The 20,686-nt window shown below is 36.5% G+C and overlaps 7 protein-coding genes across 12 annotated transcripts; 5 read left to right on the top strand and 2 right to left on the bottom strand.

The window, feature by feature from the left end:
• The first annotated feature begins 277 nt into the window (after positions 1-277).
• LOC103316722 (serine/threonine-protein phosphatase 6 regulatory ankyrin repeat subunit A-like) lies at positions 278-1,912 on the top strand. The gene has a single exon (XM_031930577.1). The coding sequence runs from the start codon at positions 278-280 to the stop codon at positions 1,910-1,912; it is 1,635 nt and encodes a 544-aa protein (XP_031786437.1).
• Positions 1,913-2,222: 310 nt separating this feature from the next.
• Positions 2,223-4,125, top strand: LOC100122356 (nucleoside diphosphate kinase 7). The gene is made up of 8 exons (XM_001605911.5): positions 2,223-2,439; positions 2,523-2,689; positions 2,763-2,918; positions 2,991-3,135; positions 3,213-3,458; positions 3,541-3,654; positions 3,732-3,839; positions 3,927-4,125. Exons 1-8 carry the CDS (start codon positions 2,326-2,328, stop codon positions 3,957-3,959), a joined length of 1,083 nt encoding a protein of 360 aa, XP_001605961.1. The 5' UTR covers positions 2,223-2,325; the 3' UTR covers positions 3,960-4,125.
• A 118-nt stretch (positions 4,126-4,243) lies between these two features.
• Positions 4,244-7,789, top strand: LOC100122371 (translation initiation factor eIF-2B subunit delta). Of its 3 annotated transcripts, none has more exons than XM_008211844.4 (7): positions 4,244-4,369; positions 4,729-4,789; positions 5,309-6,592; positions 6,681-6,808; positions 6,888-7,065; positions 7,153-7,333; positions 7,406-7,789. In XM_008211844.4, exons 2-7 carry the CDS (start codon positions 4,742-4,744, stop codon positions 7,612-7,614), a joined length of 2,028 nt encoding a protein of 675 aa, XP_008210066.1. In that variant the 5' UTR covers positions 4,244-4,369; positions 4,729-4,741; the 3' UTR covers positions 7,615-7,789. The 3 variants fall into 3 exon arrangements, with proteins under 3 accessions (XP_008210066.1, XP_008210067.1, XP_032454794.1); XM_032598903.1 differs by having other exon boundaries at positions 4,253-4,369; positions 4,729-4,860; positions 7,406-7,775; XM_008211845.4 differs by lacking the exon at positions 4,729-4,789 and having other exon boundaries at positions 7,406-7,787.
• On the bottom strand, positions 7,769-10,538 carry LOC100122387 (anaphase-promoting complex subunit 2). The gene is made up of 2 exons (XM_001605944.6): positions 10,446-10,538; positions 7,769-10,359 (listed from the first exon to the last, which is right to left on the bottom strand). Exon 2 carries the CDS (start codon positions 10,323-10,325, stop codon positions 7,884-7,886), a length of 2,442 nt encoding a protein of 813 aa, XP_001605994.1. The 5' UTR covers positions 10,326-10,359; positions 10,446-10,538; the 3' UTR covers positions 7,769-7,883.
• Positions 10,514-11,473, top strand: LOC100120858 (succinate dehydrogenase assembly factor 2, mitochondrial). The gene is made up of 3 exons (XM_001603434.6): positions 10,514-10,761; positions 10,844-10,983; positions 11,054-11,473. Exons 1-3 carry the CDS (start codon positions 10,726-10,728, stop codon positions 11,325-11,327), a joined length of 450 nt encoding a protein of 149 aa, XP_001603484.1. The 5' UTR covers positions 10,514-10,725; the 3' UTR covers positions 11,328-11,473.
• On the bottom strand, positions 11,460-18,107 carry LOC100122402 (Bloom syndrome protein homolog). Of its 3 annotated transcripts, none has more exons than XM_008211848.4 (15): positions 17,709-18,107; positions 17,495-17,616; positions 16,678-17,360; positions 16,165-16,528; positions 15,317-16,091; positions 14,937-15,232; positions 14,645-14,866; positions 14,204-14,565; positions 13,864-14,122; positions 13,405-13,791; positions 13,182-13,329; positions 12,937-13,124; positions 12,526-12,850; positions 12,244-12,445; positions 11,466-12,003 (listed from the first exon to the last, which is right to left on the bottom strand). In XM_008211848.4, the coding sequence occupies exons 4-15, from the start codon at positions 16,513-16,515 to the stop codon at positions 11,847-11,849; spliced, it is 3,672 nt and encodes a 1,223-aa protein (XP_008210070.1). In that variant the 5' UTR covers positions 16,516-16,528; positions 16,678-17,360; positions 17,495-17,616; positions 17,709-18,107; the 3' UTR covers positions 11,466-11,846. The 3 variants fall into 3 exon arrangements, with proteins under 3 accessions (XP_016843857.1, XP_008210070.1, XP_016843858.1); XM_016988369.3 differs by having other exon boundaries at positions 16,682-17,360; XM_016988368.3 differs by having other exon boundaries at positions 11,460-12,003; positions 16,165-17,360.
• Positions 18,108-18,128: 21 nt separating this feature from the next.
• LOC100122417 (transmembrane protein 43 homolog) lies at positions 18,129-20,686 on the top strand. Of its 2 annotated transcripts, none has more exons than XM_001605974.4 (5): positions 18,129-18,607; positions 18,693-18,908; positions 18,977-19,209; positions 19,296-19,802; positions 19,871-20,686. In XM_001605974.4, the coding sequence occupies exons 1-5, from the start codon at positions 18,593-18,595 to the stop codon at positions 20,163-20,165; spliced, it is 1,266 nt and encodes a 421-aa protein (XP_001606024.1). In that variant the 5' UTR covers positions 18,129-18,592; the 3' UTR covers positions 20,166-20,686. The 2 variants fall into 2 exon arrangements, with proteins under 2 accessions (XP_001606024.1, XP_016843862.1); XM_016988373.3 differs by having other exon boundaries at positions 18,177-18,607; positions 18,696-18,908; positions 19,871-20,605.

The raw sequence follows: 20,686 nt of genomic DNA, 5'->3' as shown, positions 1-20,686 counted from the left end.
ATTGGGTCCTTCAGACTCGAGCTTCGTTCGAGGCTGAGACAATAGTTCGACATACAGAGGGAAAGGCGGAGGGAACAAGAGCAGGTATAGGAGAGGGACGCGCGCAAAGCTGCAGTTAAAAGACAGAACCGATGGCGGCCTGACGACGCATCAGTTCGGTTCTATACTTATTAGTATGTGCTGTGCGAGATTTGGGGTTCAAGAACCATAGAGGTATAACTACTGTAGTAATTAAAAAAATAACAGTAGTAATAATTCTATGATAAGGACAGAAGCCATGACGTGCCCCGGCGATACTCCGCTACACACGCTGATTCGGAGCTTCGAAGGTGTCGAATATTTCGTCGAGAATTTATTGGAAAACGGTGCCAGCGATATCAACGTCCGCAACTCGGAAGGTGAGACGCCTCTGCTCCTGGCTATCCAGAATGATAAATGCTCCCCTGGGTTAATAAATTTACTTCTGCGTCACGGAGCTGATGTCAGAGCCGCATCGTCTCGAGACGGCAACACCGCACTGCACCGGGTGGCAACAGTGCTCAGCCGCATGGAAAATATCGGGACGTGGTGGACTATCGCGGTTACTCTACATAGACGCGGTAGCGACGCCAATGCTAGAAATTTGCAAGGTTGTACACCTCTTCACTTAGCGGTCGAATCCAAGCACATTTTCCGGCCAATCGTCAACCTACTTTTGGAACACAAGAGCGATGTCAACGCCAGAAATTCGAAAGGCGATACTCCGCTTCACTTGTACATGCGAAGCGATACGGTCCGTAGCTTCAATAAGAGAAGGTTCCTGGATAAAGCCAGAGCCTCCGACTTCCTCGTGAACGACGTCAACGCCAACGGCGAGACCCCTCTTCAGTTGGCTGCCCGCAGTAAGCTCTGCGATGTCGCTTTGATCAAAAAGTTTCTGGAGCTCGGGGCCGATGTGAGCCTCACCGACGCGACGGGTGAGAACGCCTACCAGGCCTATTGCCGCGCCATCGCGGATAACGAAGATAAGGAGGATCGCAGAAAAAAGGACATTTTGTTATCGCAGAAGCTTCTCCAAGGGAATCTGCAACAGCTCGTCAACTCCTCCTTACACGTAGCCTGTCTATTCCACAACGTCGACGCAGTCCACAGGTTGCTGAGGCTGGGCGCGGACGTCAACAGCGTGGATCCGTTCGACTACGCGCCGCTCTACTACGCTGGCGTCGCGAGGTTTGAGGGTGACCTTGAAAATGAGTGCGCGACCATCAGGCTGATGCTCGATTACGGCGCCGATATCAACCAGCCCCACACACCAGCACGTCCCGACAACAACGTCAGCCATAGCATGACCACTTTCCTAGAAGAAGTGATAGTGTGGGGGTCGTTGATATGGCGCAGAAGACCTGGCAATCATGCAAGCAATCTCTATTTGGACGCGCGCAATACTTTTGTCCAGCACGCGGCCAAACTGTTGGCGCTGCAGGAAAGCCAAGCCGAGCGTGGCGTTGACGTGCAGCTGCTGAACAAGTTTAACCACCGGCTTTTGAAGACGTACGATTTGGGCAAAACAGGATACAACGACTGGCTCTCTCGCTGCTTCGACGAGTTGAGGACGATGAGCCAGACCAAGATAGGCGAGAGCAGGGTGTTCTTCTACGATGTTCTGGTCGCCAGCGCGAATGAGGCGCTGATTTACTCGAAGAACAAGAATCTGATCGAGGCGTTTCAGGCCGAAAAGACCGCGTTTCCGTTGTACCAGGGAATGATGGAGGCGAAGATCGAGAGGGGCATCGAGCGTCGAAAGCTCATCGAAAGAGCGACTGTTTTGTTGATGAGCGACATCCTGGTACAATTTGATCTTCTGAGCGACGATTGCTACGAGAACATTTTATCTTATTGTAGTAACGAAGATTTGATACGTTTAATTGGATGATGAAAATCATGAATGTATGAAACCATACCTGTTCACTTATACGCTTTTGTTTTTTGTACATCAATTAAAGGCGTCGAATAAACGATAATATTCAGATAAAATAAATCGCTCTAATTTTTATACCTATTCTACTCTACACATCGATTCGATTCCTTTTACCATCGCTTTACATTGTCTACTTTCCTTCAGATTCAAATTGCAGTTGGTAATATTTTGATCGGAAAAAAGCTTATTTCATTCTTCTTACCCCCCCCCCCTCAATGGGCTGTGACGTCGGAACTCTTTTTTAAACGGTCGCGCCTCGCGGTTACTATGGAAATAGTCATATCAGCTGTTGCTTTCATTCGATGTATACATGACGCTTTAACATAACCTCTTGCTTTGTTTTGTTAATATACGGCACCTAAATTAAAATGTCAACGGACTCGGATAGGTATATTTTTGAAGCCGAATGGTACGACAAGGTTGCGTATACGTTGAGAAAATTTTATTTATATTATTTTCCATCAGACAACAGTGTTGAACTTGTGAGTTACGTTTTTTTTTCTTCATGAAATAGGTCTTTTCAATTTTATAACAATAAATAATTAGTCACAACGATTTGTTTCAGTTTGACTTAAAAACAAGAAAAACTTTTCTTAGGCGTACAAAATGCGAGGGAGTGGAAGCAAAGGACTTTTATGTTGGAGCGATTGTAACTATATTTTCACGAAGTATAAAGATTATTAATTTTGCTGACCAAGCAACAAAAGACAAATTGTCGTATCAAATAATCAGGTACGTTGTCCTGTAAACCTTGAACATGATCAAATTTAACGGATCGTACATTAACCAAATATGTTTCCACAAGAGCTTTTATAATAGTAAAGTCAGATGCAGTGGACAAATTGAGCGATATTTTGAATCATGTCAACAATCATGATTTTCACATATCAAATATAAAATTGGCCAAAATCAATCATGAGGATGCCATACAAATTTTCAAATCTACAATTGGCAAATCACCGTTTGTAAAATTTGTGTATTAAAATAATTTACCATCAAAGCATGACCAAATTTTAATTGAAATTTGTTCTAGTGATATAGTTGAGTCCATGACTTCTGGACCAGTGATTGCATTAGAATTATTGAGTAAAGATGGCTCGTCTAAATGGTGCAAATTATCAGCTGCTTTTAGAAAAAGTGCTTTACTCGATGGTGTCTACATTCCGGATAATAAAGATGTAATAAAAAGGACTTCAAGTACCAAAATTACATGAATTCTTCAAGAAAATGATTAATATATACGTATTGATTGCAGGACATTCTTCCCTACTTTTTTCCATCAGAAAAAAATAAGAGTAAAATTAAAAATTCAGCAAAATTGCAACACTGTACATGTTGTATTATAAAACCACACGCAGTCCAGTCTAGATTGATAGCTCCAATAATTAATGACATACGAAAGGCTAATTTTGTTATATCAGCAATCCAGCAATTCCATATTGATCCTGTAAATGCTGAAGAATTTTTGGAAGTATACAAAGGTGTTCTTCCTGATTATGCAGTAAGTCTTTTTATTATTTAAAATTAATATTTCTCAGAATATCTTTTGATGATAAGTGTATAACAATTTTCAACATTTGTAGGCAATGGTGAGTGAGTTGCAATCAGGACCATGTATAGTAATGGAGATAACACATAAGGATGAAAATTTTGATGTTGTTAACGAATTTAGAAAACTTTGTGGACCAATGGATCCTGTAATAATTTTATCAATATATTCATCTCTTCAATATCGCAAGATAATTTGATATTCAAATTTTTTATTTTTATGTAGAAAATGGCTAAACAGCTGCATCCAAATACGTTAAGAGCAAAGTATGGGAAAACTAGGATTCAGAATGCTGTTCATTGTTCTGATTTACCAGAAGATGGATTGTTAGAGGTGAACCTTTACTATCAATAATGATGAACGTTTAAGGAGAAATATTAACAATTTTTACTTGAATTTCTTATTCGTTATTTGTTTCAGGTGGAATATTTTTTCAAAATTTTAGATAATTAAGTGGTTTTCATTTTGTATTAATGTACAAATCCAAGTCTGTTTAAAGTATAAATAAAAAATGCATGGCATAATTTTGTAAGAAAATTTGCGCTTGTATAAAGTTAATTATAAGATGTAAAATGTAATAAATATAAATTGAAAAGAAAATTCTGTTAATACTTCAAAATGTTTCATAATTCATACTACGATTCAGCCTTGCAATTAAATTGTTAAATATTTCATAAAGTTTGGTTTACGCGTCGTCATTAATATTTGAAATAAACTGTTACCAATATAAGTAGAATACTTATATATACCAACTGAAGAATGGCGATGTTGGTATTTTCATCAGCTGGATCAATCATTAAAGTAATATAATGTACTTTTAGAGGAATTGTTGCAGTTTTGTCGCATTTTTTCAAGTAACACAGGTAATTTAATAATCTTTTTTATTAAATTTTTCCATTTTGAAGAAATCTGATTTTACTGTCCATAAAGAATTTGACAAAAGTAACATAATTTAAGGTTAGAATGCAATAACGTATGGAATTATTTTTAATAACAATTTGAATGATTTATAATTCTTATGTACTACACACAAATTCAAAATTACATTTACTGATTGACAAAATTAATTTTATTTTTTTTCATAAAAAAAATATTATGATGCAATAATATAACCTCAAATTAAAGAAATCTTTGAAAGATAATTAGTCACATAACATCTGTTATTCCAAAAAATATTTTTCTACCACCTATAAGACGTTTAAAAATGTCTGAATTTTCATAGCTGGACACTGTTTATGTCCGAGCGTTGTGCGACTCTTGAAAGTGAGACGATGGAACAGCAGGTATATAACACTGCAATTGATTCAATACTTGAAAAGGGGTCTTATGAAGACTTTCTACTTAATAACTTTCTGTATGATCCCTTAAGTTTTATCCTACTTTTCAGCAGTACGACTTTCTTAACTTATTAAGTTTCATTTTTTATCAGCTGTATTTATGTTTTAATTATGTTACTTGCATAATTTTATTTTTTAAATACTTAGCTTGGATTCTGTTTTCATTTTTAAGTGTTTTAATTATTGCTTTACTTATAATTGCTACTAATATGCTGTTGTTATAATTTAAAAGAATTTGTCGCATGATGTAAATAAAGTTGCAGTATTAAATTCATTTTACTATACATTTTACATCACATCATATATCGATGTTTGTACAACAATATCTCAATATAATATTTTTTGAATTGGTAAAAGTTTTTTGGCATGGTGTGTTAATTTCATTTGTTACTCATTTAATGTGTCATTTTTAAACATAAATATATAAATTTCTCACCTCTGACTAAAATGAATTTGATTTTCTAGTCTGCAGAAGAAGTCAAATCCAAAGTAAGTCGCTCTGCAGCAAGACATTTACGCCGAAAAAGACTTGTTGCAGCTCGTCGAGAAGCTGAGAAAAATTTGCAGTCTGAAATTAATGTCTGTGAAGTTGAGCAAAGAGCTCCAGTGGAGGAAAGTGCAGTGAATAAAGGTGTTACCTTACTGAAGTATGTTGACCATGAAAATGTTAAAACAAAACATTCGGAAAATGTTACGCTCTTTCTGTTGAATACAAATAATGTTTGCAAACTTAGCAAAAATAATGATGTGTTTGGATTGAGTAAAAACACCTTGGTAGAAGATAACAAAAGTTCAGTTGGAAAAACCAAAAAAGAAAAAAAAAAATTTAATTCAGCTATCTTGAATTCTAACATAAACACATATAGTCCTGTAAGTATAGAATCATCCAAATCAAATATGGATTCTCAAGAGAAGTCACGAGAGCAAATTAAGGCTGAAAGAGAAGCAAAAAAGGCAGCAAAGGCTGCTGCAAAAGGAAAGGGAAAAGTACAAGATAAGCCCAAACCTGAATCATTATCACAATCTAATAAAACTGAAACACCTAAAACTCAAGAAAAAGAAAATGCTGGTCATGTTAGTTCAAAAAGTGAAATCAGTTCTACTAGTACTCCTGTTCCAGTAAAACAAACTATAGCACCAAAAGAACAGAAATTAGAAGACAAAAAGATGAATGATGAGTCAAAAGCTGAAGAAAAAAGTAAAGCAGAGTTACGAGCTGAAAGAAGAGCTAAGCAAGAGGCTCAAAGAGCTGCAAAACAAGCATTGGTGAATGACAAGAAAAAAGTGATTAAACCTGAAAAGGTGACTTCCAAGGAAAAATCTTCTGCACCTGTAAGCAAAGAAGAACCAGTGAAAAAACTTATAGTAAAATCTGAGGTGAAAGATAATCTTCATGAAGTGAACTTATTTAAACACTTGTACATAAACAGAAAAAATATTTCTCAGCTTATCAATAGCAGTAATGTAAAAATGCATCCTGCTATTTTAAGATTAGGCATACAATATGCTGAAAAAGTTATTGTTGGTAGCAATGCAAGATGTGTTGCACTACTTGCAGCAGTGAAGCAATTAATCAAAGACTACGAACGTCCTTCACAAGCTGATTTTACCAGAGGACTTGAAACTAGTCTCCAAGAATCTATAAATTACCTCAACTTTTGTAGACCATCTGCGGTTTCTATGCAAAATGCCTTAAAACATTTGAAATGGCAAATGTCCACATTACCTTCAACCATACCTGATCAAGAAGTATGTAGTCATTTTGATTGTTCTTTTCTGATACCTATACATTTTCTTAATTTTGATTGTACAAACTAATAATTTTTCTACATTGCAGGCGAAAACTAAATTAGCAAATGCAATCGATACATACATTCAAGAGCAGATACTACTTGCTGACAAAGCAATATCAAATGCAATTCAAAAGAAGATATTGAATGGAGACGTCATATTAACGTATGGATTGTAAGTGCAATCGTTTTTACAATTGCAAGAGAAAGCAGTGGATAAAAATGATAAAGACTCAATAATTCTGTTGTTGCAGCTCTTCGTTGATTCACAAAATACTTTGCGATGCTTACACAGCTGGGAAAAAATTTCGAGTTGTTGTTGTTGATGGTAGACCATGGTTAGAAGGCAAAGAGCTCTTGAGGAGATTGGTCAAACATGGAGTCGACTGTTCGTATATTTTAATAAACGCGCTCAGCTTTATTATGCCCCAGGTGAAGATGTCAATTAATCATCAAGCTTAACGATTCCAAAGCTCCAAGAGAAATTACTAATCAAATTTATTGTACACAAATATGCAGGTGAGCAAGGTCTTCTTGGGTGCCCACGCAATTCTGGCTAACGGCGCAGTTATGTCTAGAGTTGGAACCGCACAAGTTGCTCTGATAGCAAAAGCCTTCAATGTTCCTGTTCTTGTGGCTTGTGAAACGCATAAGTCCTGTGAACGTGTTCAAACGGACTCGATCGTGTACAATGAAATTGGTATGTGACATTCGATTCTTTTTAAGTACATCTTCTTGATAAGTTTCATTGCTTATAAAACTCACGTTTCAGGCGATCCCGATCAACTCGTAAAGAACACGTCGAACGGCTCTAAAAAATCCTCTTTATCAAATTGGAAAAGTCGAAAAACGTTGAACTTGTTGAACATAACGTACGACGTAACACCCGCAGATCTAGTGACTGCGGTAGTGACTGAATTGGCAATTCTACCTTGCACAAGTGTGCCAGTAATTCTCCGAATAAAACCATCCGAAATGTGAAGGCTACTTGAGCGCCCAACATTATGACTATTGAAGAAGGAAATCGGTTATACAGCTTTCGAAATAAATAAGTTTTTTAATAACATTCTTTGTAAGATATATTTATACATATGACGCACAGTTGTATAATAATATATACGTGTATATTATAATAAAAAAAAGTGTGAGAATGCGATACAACGGTACTTTTGCACAAAGAACGTTAGGGTAAGAGTTTATTGAATGAAGATTCGAATATTTACAGATGAGAGTCGCTGCGCGCACATAGTTCAAGGCTTGGGCAGTTTGTAGAGACCTCCGGAAAAGAGGAGTTGGTGCTCCCTGACCTTCTTGTCGAGGAAGAGCCTGAGCTCGGGCAATCCGCACTTGACGGCACCTGAGCCCTGCGAGGCGAACATCTTGAGCATCTGATGTATTCGCTCGAGAGGCATGGAATCAAGATTGGTCAACATGCCAACGATGTAAGACCAAAAGACCTGAAGCTCCTCCTCGCGCTGATCGCTCGCCGATGCCATGGCACTCTCTAGCTCCTCGTCCTCCAGCATCTCGCTGACGACGCCTGACTGGTTGGCCTTGGAGGAACCGGCACCGAGTTCCTCTTGCAGAGTGAAAGTGTCGCGCGACGTCTCGACGAGTAGCGCCTGCGAGACCCAGTAACTGATCTTGCGCCTCAGCACCGTCGTCGGGACGTGCATGACCTCGCTCAGCTGGTCCAGACTCCACTCGCTCTTCTCCTGGAAGTGCAGGATGATCGTCGCGTGGATCGGCGAGACGTTGAAGTTAAGTTTCCGGTCGCGGGTCTCTATGTCGAGGTTGACGTTGCCCAGGTGCGACTTCCAGCAGAGCGTGCGGTTGCCCTTGAGCGTCTCGAAGGCTTTGACGTACCTGTCCAGCTGCTCTTCCACCAGCTGAGGCAGCTCGAGCTTCCAGTCCTCCTTGAAAGGCGGCCAAAACTGGGCGGAGAGGATGAGCGCCGAGGTCGCAAAGTTCGCTTCGTGCGCGGCGTAGTGCGCGTCCAGCTGGACGTTGCCGTCGATGCGCTTCGAGTCGCCGATGTCTTTGATCATGACCTCGCAGTGGTGTAGCTGGTGTTCGCCGAAGCGTCGCTTGAGCAGTTCCAGTTGCCGGATTTCGCGCTCCGTCTGATAGTTTAGCTGTGAGAGCAGCCGGTCGGCAAGCAGAGTTCGGTACTCGTTGACGAAGAGGTCCTGGCTACCGTAGACGTTGACGAGCATGGAGATGATGTCCGAGACCCTTCGGCGGGCCTGGGTGTTGGAGCTGCCGTTGCTGCCGCCACTGCTCGTGGTGCCGGGGTCGGCGTCGACCGGGTCGGGTTGCCAGTTCTCCCAGTCGTCCTTGTCGTCCTGCGGCGAGGCGCCGTCCTCGACGTCCAGATGTATGGAGTCTCCGCCCTTGGCCAACTCGTCCGCGAGGTCACTCGTGCTCGACTCGTCCAGGAGTCCGCTGACAACGCAGCGGACCGTGTCCTCTCGTCCGCGCAGGTACACCTTGATCGGCTCGGTGATCATCTCCAGCAGCACCCCGGTTGGGTCGAGCTGCCTCAGCACCTTAATAGCTGCGATGTACGCGGTCAGGATGTCCGGAGTGCTGACGCCCGGGTGCAGTAGTCTGCTCTTCAAAGCATCCTGCAGCGAGCGGATGAGGTACTTGCGAAGGTCCGTTCGCTCTAGACAAATGCGCAGGTCGTCGACAGCCGCTCGAGACTCCGGGTACTCGATGATTATGTTGAACAGCTGCTCGATTCTCACCCTCGTGTAGGTCTCGTAGAGAAAGTAGCTGAGCTTCTGCTTGAAGGTGTTTATGGCGTTGCGAACCTTGTAGTCCAGAGATATCGACCTCGACGATCCCCCGGAGTAGATTCTGATGAGCCAGTTCATCACGACCGTTTCAAGCCAGTTCTCTAATGGCTCCAGTTGCGACGAATCGAATGTGCGGTTGCAGACCCGGTTAACGTGACTTTCGATGCGGATGTGTATCAAGCAAGTTAGTATGCTGCCGACGAGTCTTTCGAGCAGACCTAGTTCTATGAGCTTCTTGTTCGTCTCGTGAAACACATCGACGATTACTTGACACTGGCAATTGTTCTGTTCCTGCTCGCAGCCATCGCACATTACCATTGAATTGTTGCGCGACTCGTTTGATGATGATTCAGCTGTTGCTGCTGCCGATGCCTCAATGTTGCAGAATACATTGAACGCAGTTTTGTAAAAGTATTCGATGATGATTGTATGGTACAAGGGGATTTGACTGAGCAATGTACCTCTTATTATGAGCTTGAAGTAATCTAGTATATTAACCTGACTGTAAATGCAGTAATCATGTTTGCAAGATCCAGCCAATTCAAGCTTCTTCAACATCGGCAACAGCTTGCTTGAATCTGCGTATAATTCATTCACTGAGGTTGTAAAGTTTTGAAATCCTTGCTTCTCATCGGTCTCACTAGCATCTACAAATTTGGACCAAAATTTCGGAGCAACAGTTGTTCTCATGTATTCCTCAACTTTTGGTATTACAAGACTTTGAACGCAAAAGTTCATCGGGAGCATCTTGAAGCTTTCCTCCGTAGCTTCCAAATCATTGTTCGGTACATCAGTCTCGATCTTATTTATCAAAATTGGAAAATTGTACTTCAGCCAACCCTCTAAAACCTTTGAATCAGCTGAAGTGGTAGATGTTGACGATACATCCATTTTAAAGCTCGTTTGATAGCCAATTATTCGTCACCTGTAACCAATTTTTTTTTATCTAATAATTATAGATGTATTTTATTAGTTTCGAATTTAAAAAATCAAAAATTTATGTTTACTTACAACTTCATGCCGGCAATTGCAGATGTGAGTATACGAAGATGTATGACGGAATAAAATAAGGTTAGTTTAGCGTCTATCAGCTGACTGACGCCAAACCACGTGACGCTACAGCTGCTAATATAAATATATACATATACGCGACTAGACTAGCAGACCTAGAGCAGACCCTCCTCCGCGATTGTCAAATTATATACTCGTTAAACACTGCAGCTCCAACTGCGCGGCACATTATATTGTATACATAACAAATCCAAAGTTGAATAGCCAGTAAAAAGAAACCATGAATAACACAATAACAAAATGCAATCCAGCCATGGTAAATAAGTGATATTTTTTCGTTGTACAATAACATTTCAAAAGTTTAGAGCTTGAAATAAAACATTAGTATTGATTCACAGGTTAGACATGTACTTTCTGCATCAAGAAATATTTCAACAACTTGTGTAACAAAAAACAAGGAACCAGTAGATGATACGTCCGATCATAATGTACCACCCTTCATTGAAAAAGGCGAAAGTACATCAATTAAGAGAGCTAGGTAAAGATTTTTTCAATTTTTATTTTTGGAAAATTTGACAGTTTTTCTAATTGTTTGTCATTTTTTGAAGACTACTTTATCAATCACGTAAGCGTGGTATGTTGGAAAATGGACTGCTTCTGAGTACGTTTGCTAAGAAATATTTGGATGATTTTAATGACAAACATCTACACCAATATGATCGATTGATCAACCTACCATCAAATGATTGGGATATTTATTACTGGGCTGCGGGAGTGAAACCAGTTCCAGCTGAATTCAAAAACGAAGTGATGGATTTGCTACAAAAACACATCAAAAATGAGAATCGAGAATCTCGTATCGTGCAACCAGATTTACATTGAGTATTATGTATACTATAATTTAAAGAATGTGATAAAAAGTCATGTGTATTTTTCGAATAGTGCTCACAAAAAAATTGTATAATTCACTTACTCATAAAAATAGATCTTGGATGTAAAAATAAAAAGCAAAAATTTTATTTAAAAAATACTTTATTCATTTCTTATATGTGCAATTTTGAATATGTTACTTTAGCATTATTGACAGTTATTTACACTTTTATGAAATTAAAAATGAATGGATGAAAAATTATTTAAACTGTATAGTATAAAAATCGCGTGATAAAATATTTAGAAATTCTTTCAACAAACATGCTGATTCCATTTACTTAATAGTATAATATCATGAGCATAATATCTATTGTTATTACATAATCTTATGTAAGAAATCTAATTTCTTATCTGATAAAAACGTTATTTACAATATTTACGAATAAATAACTAATTTACAAAGTATAAATAAAGATAAGGTTTATGATTGTGTAAAAATGTTAAGCAAGTATTCAATAAAATATGAGAATACTATAACAGTGAAACGTAACGGTGAGGATGATTGAGATACTGTTTCGATTGAGAAAATTCAACCAGTCCTGGACCTTTTGTACTTCTTGATGATGCACCTCTACCTCTCCCCCTAGTGGAAGTAGTTTTACCTCTGGTACTTTTATTTTTACCCCGGCTAGATCAAATAAATATAATCATTATTTTAAACAGATTAACAGAACAAGAAACATACTAAAAAAATGTTAAATACAAGTTCAGATGAAAAGAGTTTTTGTAAATTTAATCTTTTTAAAGAGTTGTATTGAATTATTTAAATATAGAAAATTAATAAAGGTTTTTTTAAAAAGCAATCATACTGTTAATTTTATAAAGTTCTTTTCATCGAAATCGCATCATAGTATCTAACTGTATGAACCTTGATTTTGTACTTCCAGAACGTCTAAATCTTTTAGTTGTACCACGAGATCTACCTCCTCTTCCTCTTTTTCGCTTAACACCTTGACCCCTTACACTACTAACACATTCCATCCAGTCGTCATCTTCTAAACTTCTGTTATAATCTGCCGTAACCGAAGCCATTGCAGCAGCTTTTGTTTCCTCATGTACTTTCAGTAACTCTAAGTAAAATAAAACAATAATCACTTATCAATTAATGTTCTAAATTTGAATTTTTCTTAAAGAAAAAAAATCTACAAACCGTCTTTTTGAGCAGCGTATTTTTGCGTTATATCGAGTAAAGCTTTTCCGTATTTATCATAATTAGCTTTTGTAACATGAGGTATTTGTAACATTTCGTTCTCATCTTTTGGCAGTTGTTGACTCATTACACGAAGAGCAACCATATTCATAATTGAATTAGCTGATACATCTAATGCGCCAGCTATACCATTGACGATTTCTGCAAGTTCTGTATAACAATTTTGCTGCAACTCTTTTAGAGCTTTGTCATCAGGCACTGAGACATTAGAAACCGTTGCCACTGCAGCTGATTTACTGGTGGTGCTTCTTGTTTGCAAATGTAACTAGAATAAAAAAAGTGTATGATTTTTAATGATTTGTAAGCAAATAATGAATTAAAATATATATATATTTTGAAATAAAAATATACCTTTATAGAATTAGTAGTCATCAACTCTTTAGCATTAGCTCCAAGTCTGAGATAAGCACAAGTTATCTCATTATTGATGTACATACTTTCCCCAAGATAACCTTCAATCACTAGTTTATGCAGTAATCTTTCTATGTCGTGCTTCAACCATGATTTTCCTTTGCCATAATAGGGATGTGTGTCATGACCTAGCAATAAAAAAAGTTTGTAATACTTTGTTCATAAAATATAATGTTATTGCATACCTGACTCTCTTATTCTTTTGAGATCACTTCCTTTATAAACTTCAACAATTTGTAAAACAGTAACCCGGCCATTATTCTTGGTGAAATCTCGAACCAACGTAACAAGAGATTTTGCATCTTCAGTTACGTCCAAGACATTAAACTGTCCCTGTAGCATTAAAAGTAAAATATTTGGTTTAAATTTTTAAACACTGACTGTAGAATGTCATTTTTGTATCCATACCTGATTTCTACAATTATCGCAAGCTGTTTGCTTATTAGCAATACAAATTTCTCGATCAAACAATTCACCAAAATAATTTAATTGTAATGCTCTACGACAATCCGTCGTATTTTCGCAAAAAGTCACCATTTTGAAGAGATTATCCATGTGAGTTTTTTGCGCCGTTTTATTAGACGCCACATCCATTTCTATCATTTTTCTGTGCCGATACATATCAGCGTAATTGTAAAACAATATACATTCAGCATTTTCAGAATCGCGTCCAGCTCGCCCACTCTCTTGGTAGTATCCTTCAATGGATTTTGGTAGAGATGCATGAATGACGAACCTCACGTTTGGTTTGTCTATTCCCATTCCAAAAGCAATAGTAGCACACACGACTTTGATCTGTAAAAGAAGATGAATTTAGATACTTTACATTGTTTTCAATTACAAACATTTAAGAAAAAATCAATTTACTTGTTCTGATATCCAGCGACCTTGAATGTCAGACCGTTGTTTATCTGAAAGTCCTGCATGGTAGCCCATTGCTTTGATACCATTGATTTTCATCTGTTCAGCGTATGTATCACAGTCATTACGAGACAAGCAATACACAATGCCACAGTCATCTTTGAATTTGGCTTTGATCAACCCAATTACTTCATCAGAAGCATTTTTTCCTTTCTTGCTTATAACACTATATCGTAAATTAGGTCTGTTGAAACTCGACATAAACCTAAAAAAACGTGTATTTTTTTTTGTTAATTATTCCATGATAGCACTTGAAAGTCATGAATTTCATGTATGTGTGGCGAACCATTTAGGAGATTGCATGCCCAGCTGATGAAGGATATCAGTCCTAACTCGTGGAGTGGCTGTAGCTGTTAATGCCATTGTTGGTACATTGGGATATTTCACTCGCAATACTTGTAATTTCTTATAATCTGGTCGAAAATCATGCCCCCATTGACTAACACAGTGAGCCTCATCAATAACAAACCTACCCAGCAGGCCTCGTTCATAAAGAGCTGTAAGAGCATTGCATAGTTTTTGGGATGCAGAAAGCTTTTCTGGAGTAACATACAAAAGTTTTAACACGGGATCTTTCTTTGACATCTCTCTGTATATCGCGTCTGTTTGAGAATCGGTTTGATCTCCAGACATATGAGCAGCTGGAATCTGTAATAATCATTAAAATTAGCGAAATCCAGCAGTTTAATGCAGAATTTAAATAAATCAAAATAAGAAATGCTTTTACATCTAATGATATTAATTTTTGTGTTTGATCCAATATGAGACTTTTTAGAGGTGATACAACTATCGTTATTCCTGGTGTAAGTAAAGCTGGCAATTGATAGCATAAAGATTTTCCACCACCAGTAGGCATCAAAATGAAGCAATCAAATCCTAACAAAGCTGCATTAATGGCTTGAAGTTGATTTGGTCTAAAATTAAACAATCCAAATTTTTGCCTAAAAAACTGAAACAACAAAGTTACAATTAAAATTTGTATAAACTAGTTTAAAGTACTTAAGTTAAAAAATAATTACACTCATCATTTGTCGTGAATGAGGATACGAGGTACCATCAAAATCTCCTGTCAATCCATCATTACGAATATTTCCAATAAATTTTGTTGCTGGTTTATTTTCAACTTCAGATTTAGTTTTTGGGATCAAACTTTTATTACTGAAATCAGACTTTACTTGAGAATAATCTGTAGATATACTAGGACTCGTAGGATTAGCTATTACATCTATTTCATTCCTATCAATTCTTGGTCGATTTTGTGATAAGTCTGAACTTGGTGTATGACTATATTTACAAGGAGTTGTAAATTCCAGATCTGTAATAAAAATTTACATTGAAAAATTGTCTATCTATCTATAAATCTAGCATATGTCGAAAAAATAAATAAGTTCTAACAAACCAAAAGTTTCATTCTGTGAGTATTCAGCTTCTACAGGACTTGTATTCTTGATGGGTTGAAGTTTTTTCCTCAGACTTGCTGTATGCAAGGTATCAGTCTTTTCAGTTGTTGAACTATCTGCTGACATCTCAGATTCTGATAAATTTAATTTACTGTTAACACAATTATTACTAATATTATCGTGAATAGTATTATCAGCATCAGTTTTATTCCGATGATTTTTCTCCATCATTTCTTCTAATTTTTTAGACATTTCAGGTGATAAAGTTGCTTTTACAGGCACTTTCAATTGAAACAAACTCTTGCGTTTTGTTTGAATAGGTGTAGTACACCCATTGGTATCAATCGAGGTTCTTGATCTGCTGTCAGTTGATGATAGCGGAGTTTTACACTGTTGTATATTGCTTTCAGATTTATGTGTATTTTTTGCCTGACTTTCCAAACAGTTACTATTATTGACCAAGTTTCTTGAAACTACTGTTTTTTCCTCCTCACTCCCGGCATTACGGTTTGATTCTAATTTATTTTCTGATCCATTGGAATCCTTTTCTTCCAAGTCATGAAGCATAAGTATTCTTTTTTCTGTATGTCTAATTTTAGCCTTTACTCTTTGGTGAAGTATCTTTAACTTTTGAAATGATTCTGGATCAAATTGAGGGAACTTTGATAACACTGCAACAGGAATATTGTTCATAGCTTCGTAGAACTTTTCTAAAATCTCTATTTGTTTATCCTTCAGCTTGGTTTGATCTTGCTTCAATTTTTCTTGAGATGTCTGGAATGAGAAATGAACAATCCCATACAATCAAAATTCAAACTTTACTTAGCAATCATTTTTCACAACTTACCGTAACACTGATGCTTGAGGAAATGATTGGTTCAGCTTTTGTTGATTCGATCCATTTATCCAAGTTTTTATCAAAGCCCAGCGGTTTTAAGCTTAATTTGTAATCAGGTCCTACCCAGCCTTTAGCTGGTGATGAAGTTTTGTCGAGAGTGGCATTATTGTCAACATGATTTAGCGTCGAATTTTTAGGGGCTGTAGAATCTGCGTCATCGTCATCCGAATCACTTATTATACGCCTTTTCAAATACTTCATTGCTATTTTGGATCGTGATTTTTCAGGACTAACGAGATCATCTTTAGGCATTGTCTTGAAGACTCTTTTATGCGCTGTAGATGATTCTTCGTTGTTCATTGTATGTACTTTTCTTTTGAATTCGTTAATTTAGCACAAAATTGAATGAAAATAATTAGGTACATATCTCAAGGTAAATAACTAAATTTCGAAATGCAATATTACATCACATGTAATCTCAAAAACTATTGAACTTATTCTTAAACTGATTAATAAGTATACCTACTGCGGTTGTTTACACCACTTTACAGCTCTTGGCGATCGAGGCGTATTTGAGGTTAAGCAAACACAAACTCCCCGACTAGAATCAATCCTACGGGTAAGATCAGGGCCGGATCAGGAGAGTTAGGGTACTGATCCGGGCCAAGCTAGGAATCGGGTATGGGCCGTAGCACGGGTGTAATGATGCGCAAATCCGGCCCGAGAAAAAACGAATATGAAGAGAAAAAAATTGACAAATCAGACAATGTTACGGGCTTTATCATGCATAGTTTACCCTACCTGAAGTTTACTTGTATAGACTACTACAGTACCGGATCCGGGCCGGATAAAATCCTGAAGTATACTAAATCATCATCTTACTCTAATATAATAAATGCCAAATAATGTTGTACAAACGTTAAACTATTTATTTGTTAATTTATTAAGTACGTCATGAGCAATTTATAGAACATAAATTACATTAAAACGTATATGTAACTGAAATATACATATAAAAAAAGTCAAATTTTAATTATTAATATTTTAAACGTCATTGCCATCACTATCTTGATCCCGAGTTCTTTTTCTGCTGTCACGACCTCGATCCCAATCAGCTGCATTGTTTATAACAGTTCCAATCAGTCCCAGTAAATCAGCATTTGTCACTGTTTGTCCCTTCTTAATATATGCATTCTAAATTGTATCTGAAAAATATTATACTTATTTATGAAAAATATTTTTATATAAATACATGAGTCAAAAATAATTTTTTTATTTCCTTTCTTGCCAAACAAGCAGTCGTAAAACTTAAAATCTTTAAAAACGTAATTGTCCTTACTTTTTTTTAGCAGTAAATTTTCTAACAAGATCTTTAGAAAAGAAAGTTTTGAAAATAGGAGTTATAACTTTGGCAGCTACATTTTTCTCTTGAGTATTTATATTGCAGCCAAAATAAGTTTTCTGAAATGAATAAAAATAGATTTTATTTTTGAAATTTTTTTTTTCTTTGTGTAATTTAACATCTATAGTTCTTCTAAGATTTGTAGCAATACCTATGTAAACAAATTTGGCTTCATCTTCCGGATCATTTTCTTTAAAATTCTTAATTTCAAATAGTTTTTTTTGACCTGTTTTTAAAAATGTTTTTGCACATGCAGGAAGTTCAGAATGATACGGTTTCAATGTTTTCAATAAAGCATCTAGATGAGTATTAGGAATGGTAAACGTAAAAAACCATTTCTTCAAGTCTTTTACAAAATCTGTCTAAATAAATTGTTCAGCTGCATCTAAATAATCCTCATCACTATCACCAGAATCAGTCTCTTCATCCGATGAAAATCTTTTAAGATTTGCCTATTCTACTAATTCATCATTATTATACTTCTTTGCTATAACCAATATGGCCGTCGAAGCGCACTACGGTGCGCATGCGTCTCGCGTTTAAACTGAAATGAGCAGGAATTAATTATATCGGGCAGACGCATAATGGCGTCAGCTGATAAGGATATACATTCTAGCAGACATATGCGTATAGCGTAGCAGACTACATCAATGCGCGGAAATTGTGCGCAGAAATGTCGAATTTTCTTGACCCACGTAAAAGGGGGCGCGTATATTTTGGATGATGCCATTTTTAATTATAATGAAAAAAAGTTTAGTTAGCGAGTGAAATGACGTCTGAAAAGCATCTTGTATTGAAAATGATTATTTTCAAGTGATACGATAAAAATGAAAAAGAAGAAAGGGTTTCAAGGAGCACAAAATTTATATAACTGTTTCTTTTGATAGGTTATATTCAAGCCAGTGAATTGTTTTGACCAATTATAATTACAGTTGAAAGTCATAAATACAAGGAAAATAAGCTCTGTTAATAATTTTTGTTTAATCCCTTGATTGTTTCATATTATAATTTATTTGTTAACTGTAAGTTACCAAGATGTACAGAGCAAATGTAAGTTTTTATTTAACAAAAATGAAGAACACCTGCGATTGTATTTATTTTGAGAAAAGACATTGATTGTGCAATACTTTTCCAGCAGAATGGACATCCCCACAGAAGCAACACTGCAACTGGTCAAGGAGCAATGTATAGAAATCGTGCCAACAGTAGATATTATCAGCGTCATCGACAAGATCAGGAGTCAAACTCTGTCCAAGCAACCGTTATGGAACAGTTCAAAGAATCTTGGCTGACAGCGATCATTGGCCTAATATTATTTGCCACAGGAATGTGTCTCTTTGTATGGAATGAGGTAGGAAATATATTTTATAATTTTGCACTCTTCACAAAAAGTTACTAAGTATCAGTTAAAAATTACAGGGCAGAGCTGTCAAAATGGCATACTCACTGGATGAGGCTTTGAACAATGTTGCTGTTATTCAGAATTCTTTGAAACCAGTGCCAGAATTGGAAGGCCGCTTAGTATATTTGTCTGGACCTTTGAAAGTTTCAGAACCTCTGACAGAACCTGATTATGGAGTTATGGTTGCTAGTGTCAAATTGAGACGACGAGCTCAAATGTATCAATGGATAGAGATAGAAGAAGAAAGAAGGTATGAATCTACTGTTTAAAACATACTATTTAATAATACAGTGATCTACTCATTATAAATTATTTTTCCAATGCTGTACATTTCAGCTATCCTGGTTCACTAGAGCAAGATAAACACTACTACTACACAACCGAATGGAAGGATAAACTTATTGATTCCAATGATTTCTATATCAAGTTTGGTCATGAAAATCCCACAGAAATGCCTGTTAAAAGTCAAACTCAAATATCCGAGGATGTTAGAATAGGAAATTTTGCACTTGGAATGGAGCTGAAGAAAAAATTCAATGATTTTGTTGAAGTTACAAGTGATGAGAGACCCGAAAGAAGAGATATCAAAATGCATTCTGGTCTCTACTATCATAGCTCTGATCTTTGGGAACCTAAAGTAGGAGACATTCGTGTACAACTTTCATACGCTGGCAAAGGTGGAGACGTTTACTCAGTTGTTGGAAAACTAGTCAACGGGGTTGTAGAACCATACATCACTACACATGGACAAGAGATTCTATTACAGAGAAAACATGCAGTTTCGGTTGATCAAATGTTTCATCTTGAACATGTTGATAACTACTGGAGAACATGGACTATCAGGTACAATGAGTCATATTAATTGAAATAATTCAAAAGTATTCAAAATAATAATTAATCATTTTTCTTAGGGGACTAGGTTGGTTAGTGATGTTCTTGGCAGCAACCTGTTTGGCTAACATTTTGAAAACGATTATTTTGAACTCAAACGTTTTGTGCGGAATAATTGCAATAGAATCTCTTACGATGTCAGTATCGATGTCCATAAGTTTGCTGGTAATTGGTTTTGCTTGGGTATGGTACAGACCAGTCATAGGTTTGGGTTTGGCATTGGCATCAATTTTGCCATTCATGTATTCGACTTATGGATCTAGTTCATCAGCTATTCCACCACAACAGCAAAGAGAAAATTACCGACGATTATAAGACTTTTAAATACATTTTTATATGTGTTAGCACTTCTAAAAGAAGTTTAATAAGACATTTGTAATAATGTAAACTATGTATATTTTTATTTATTCATTTGTTAATCATTTTAAAACATGATACTTAATTATTTGTACATTTATTTATTTTTATTCATGTTGTGTGTATATTTATTAAGCTATGAAAAATTTTAATGAGATTCAAGGGTCTTTATTAACGTGAACAGATAACTTTTATCATATAAAAGTTTTGAAAATATGTTGCAAAATGATCCTACAGAACTTACTTTTATACGAATGATCTTTATTCAAAAAAGATACGTGTAAATACTTTAATAAAACATGCTTTAATAAGACCAATGAATGCATGGTTTAAAAAGCAAGCGTAAGAGTTTATAACTTTTTATAATCTAAAAATCCACCTCATTCTAACGGAATCTTGAAGAAAAATATAATCCAACATATTAATAAAAGCATAAATCATGAAATGTATGGGGTTTAATAAAAGAATGCCAACTGTAA

This window comes from Nasonia vitripennis, chromosome 4 (assembly GCF_009193385.2).
Source record: "Nasonia vitripennis strain AsymCx chromosome 4, Nvit_psr_1.1, whole genome shotgun sequence".
NCBI lineage: Eukaryota > Metazoa > Arthropoda > Insecta > Hymenoptera > Pteromalidae > Nasonia > Nasonia vitripennis.
This window is presented reverse-complemented; position numbering and strand designations above follow the sequence as displayed.

What these genes read in the sequence shown, in the direction of transcription:
- LOC100122417 (XM_001605974.4), top strand. An exon ending in GTCTCTTTGTATGGAATGAG is followed by an intron (nt 18,909 to 18,976) that starts GTAGGAAATATA and finishes TAAAAATTACAG; the next exon opens with GGCAGAGCTGTCAAAATGGC. An exon ending in GAGATAGAAGAAGAAAGAAG is followed by an intron (nt 19,210 to 19,295) that starts GTATGAATCTAC and finishes TGTACATTTCAG; the next exon opens with CTATCCTGGTTCACTAGAGC.
- LOC100120858 (XM_001603434.6), top strand. Translation starts at nt 10,726, where the DNA reads ATGAATAACACAATAACAAAATGCAATCCAGCCATG. An exon ending in CAAAATGCAATCCAGCCATG is followed by an intron (nt 10,762 to 10,843) that starts GTAAATAAGTGA and finishes ATTGATTCACAG; the next exon opens with GTTAGACATGTACTTTCTGC. An exon ending in ACATCAATTAAGAGAGCTAG is followed by an intron (nt 10,984 to 11,053) that starts GTAAAGATTTTT and finishes CATTTTTTGAAG; the next exon opens with ACTACTTTATCAATCACGTA.
- LOC100122402 (XM_016988368.3), bottom strand. Translation starts at nt 16,515, where the DNA reads ATGAACAACGAAGAATCATCTACAGCGCATAAAAGAGTCTTCAAGACA. An exon ending in GGCATGCAATCTCCTAAATG is followed by an intron (nt 14,123 to 14,203) that starts GTTCGCCACACA and finishes ACGTTTTTTTAG; the next exon opens with GTTTATGTCGAGTTTCAACA. An exon ending in TCTGGAAGTACAAAATCAAG is followed by an intron (nt 12,004 to 12,243) that starts GTTCATACAGTT and finishes TATTTGATCTAG; the next exon opens with CCGGGGTAAAAATAAAAGTA.
- LOC100122356 (XM_001605911.5), top strand. Translation starts at nt 2,326, where the DNA reads ATGTCAACGGACTCGGATAGGTATATTTTTGAAGCCGAATGGTACGAC. An exon ending in CAGACAACAGTGTTGAACTT is followed by an intron (nt 2,440 to 2,522) that starts GTGAGTTACGTT and finishes GATTTGTTTCAG; the next exon opens with TTTGACTTAAAAACAAGAAA. An exon ending in TTTGTGGACCAATGGATCCT is followed by an intron (nt 3,655 to 3,731) that starts GTAATAATTTTA and finishes ATTTTTATGTAG; the next exon opens with AAAATGGCTAAACAGCTGCA.
- LOC103316722 (XM_031930577.1), top strand. Translation starts at nt 278, where the DNA reads ATGACGTGCCCCGGCGATACTCCGCTACACACGCTGATTCGGAGCTTC.
- LOC100122371 (XM_008211844.4), top strand. Translation starts at nt 4,742, where the DNA reads ATGTCCGAGCGTTGTGCGACTCTTGAAAGTGAGACGATGGAACAGCAG. An exon ending in GTCATATTAACGTATGGATT is followed by an intron (nt 6,809 to 6,887) that starts GTAAGTGCAATC and finishes CTGTTGTTGCAG; the next exon opens with CTCTTCGTTGATTCACAAAA. An exon ending in TCAGCTTTATTATGCCCCAG is followed by an intron (nt 7,066 to 7,152) that starts GTGAAGATGTCA and finishes ACAAATATGCAG; the next exon opens with GTGAGCAAGGTCTTCTTGGG.
- LOC100122387 (XM_001605944.6), bottom strand. Translation starts at nt 10,325, where the DNA reads ATGGATGTATCGTCAACATCTACCACTTCAGCTGATTCAAAGGTTTTA.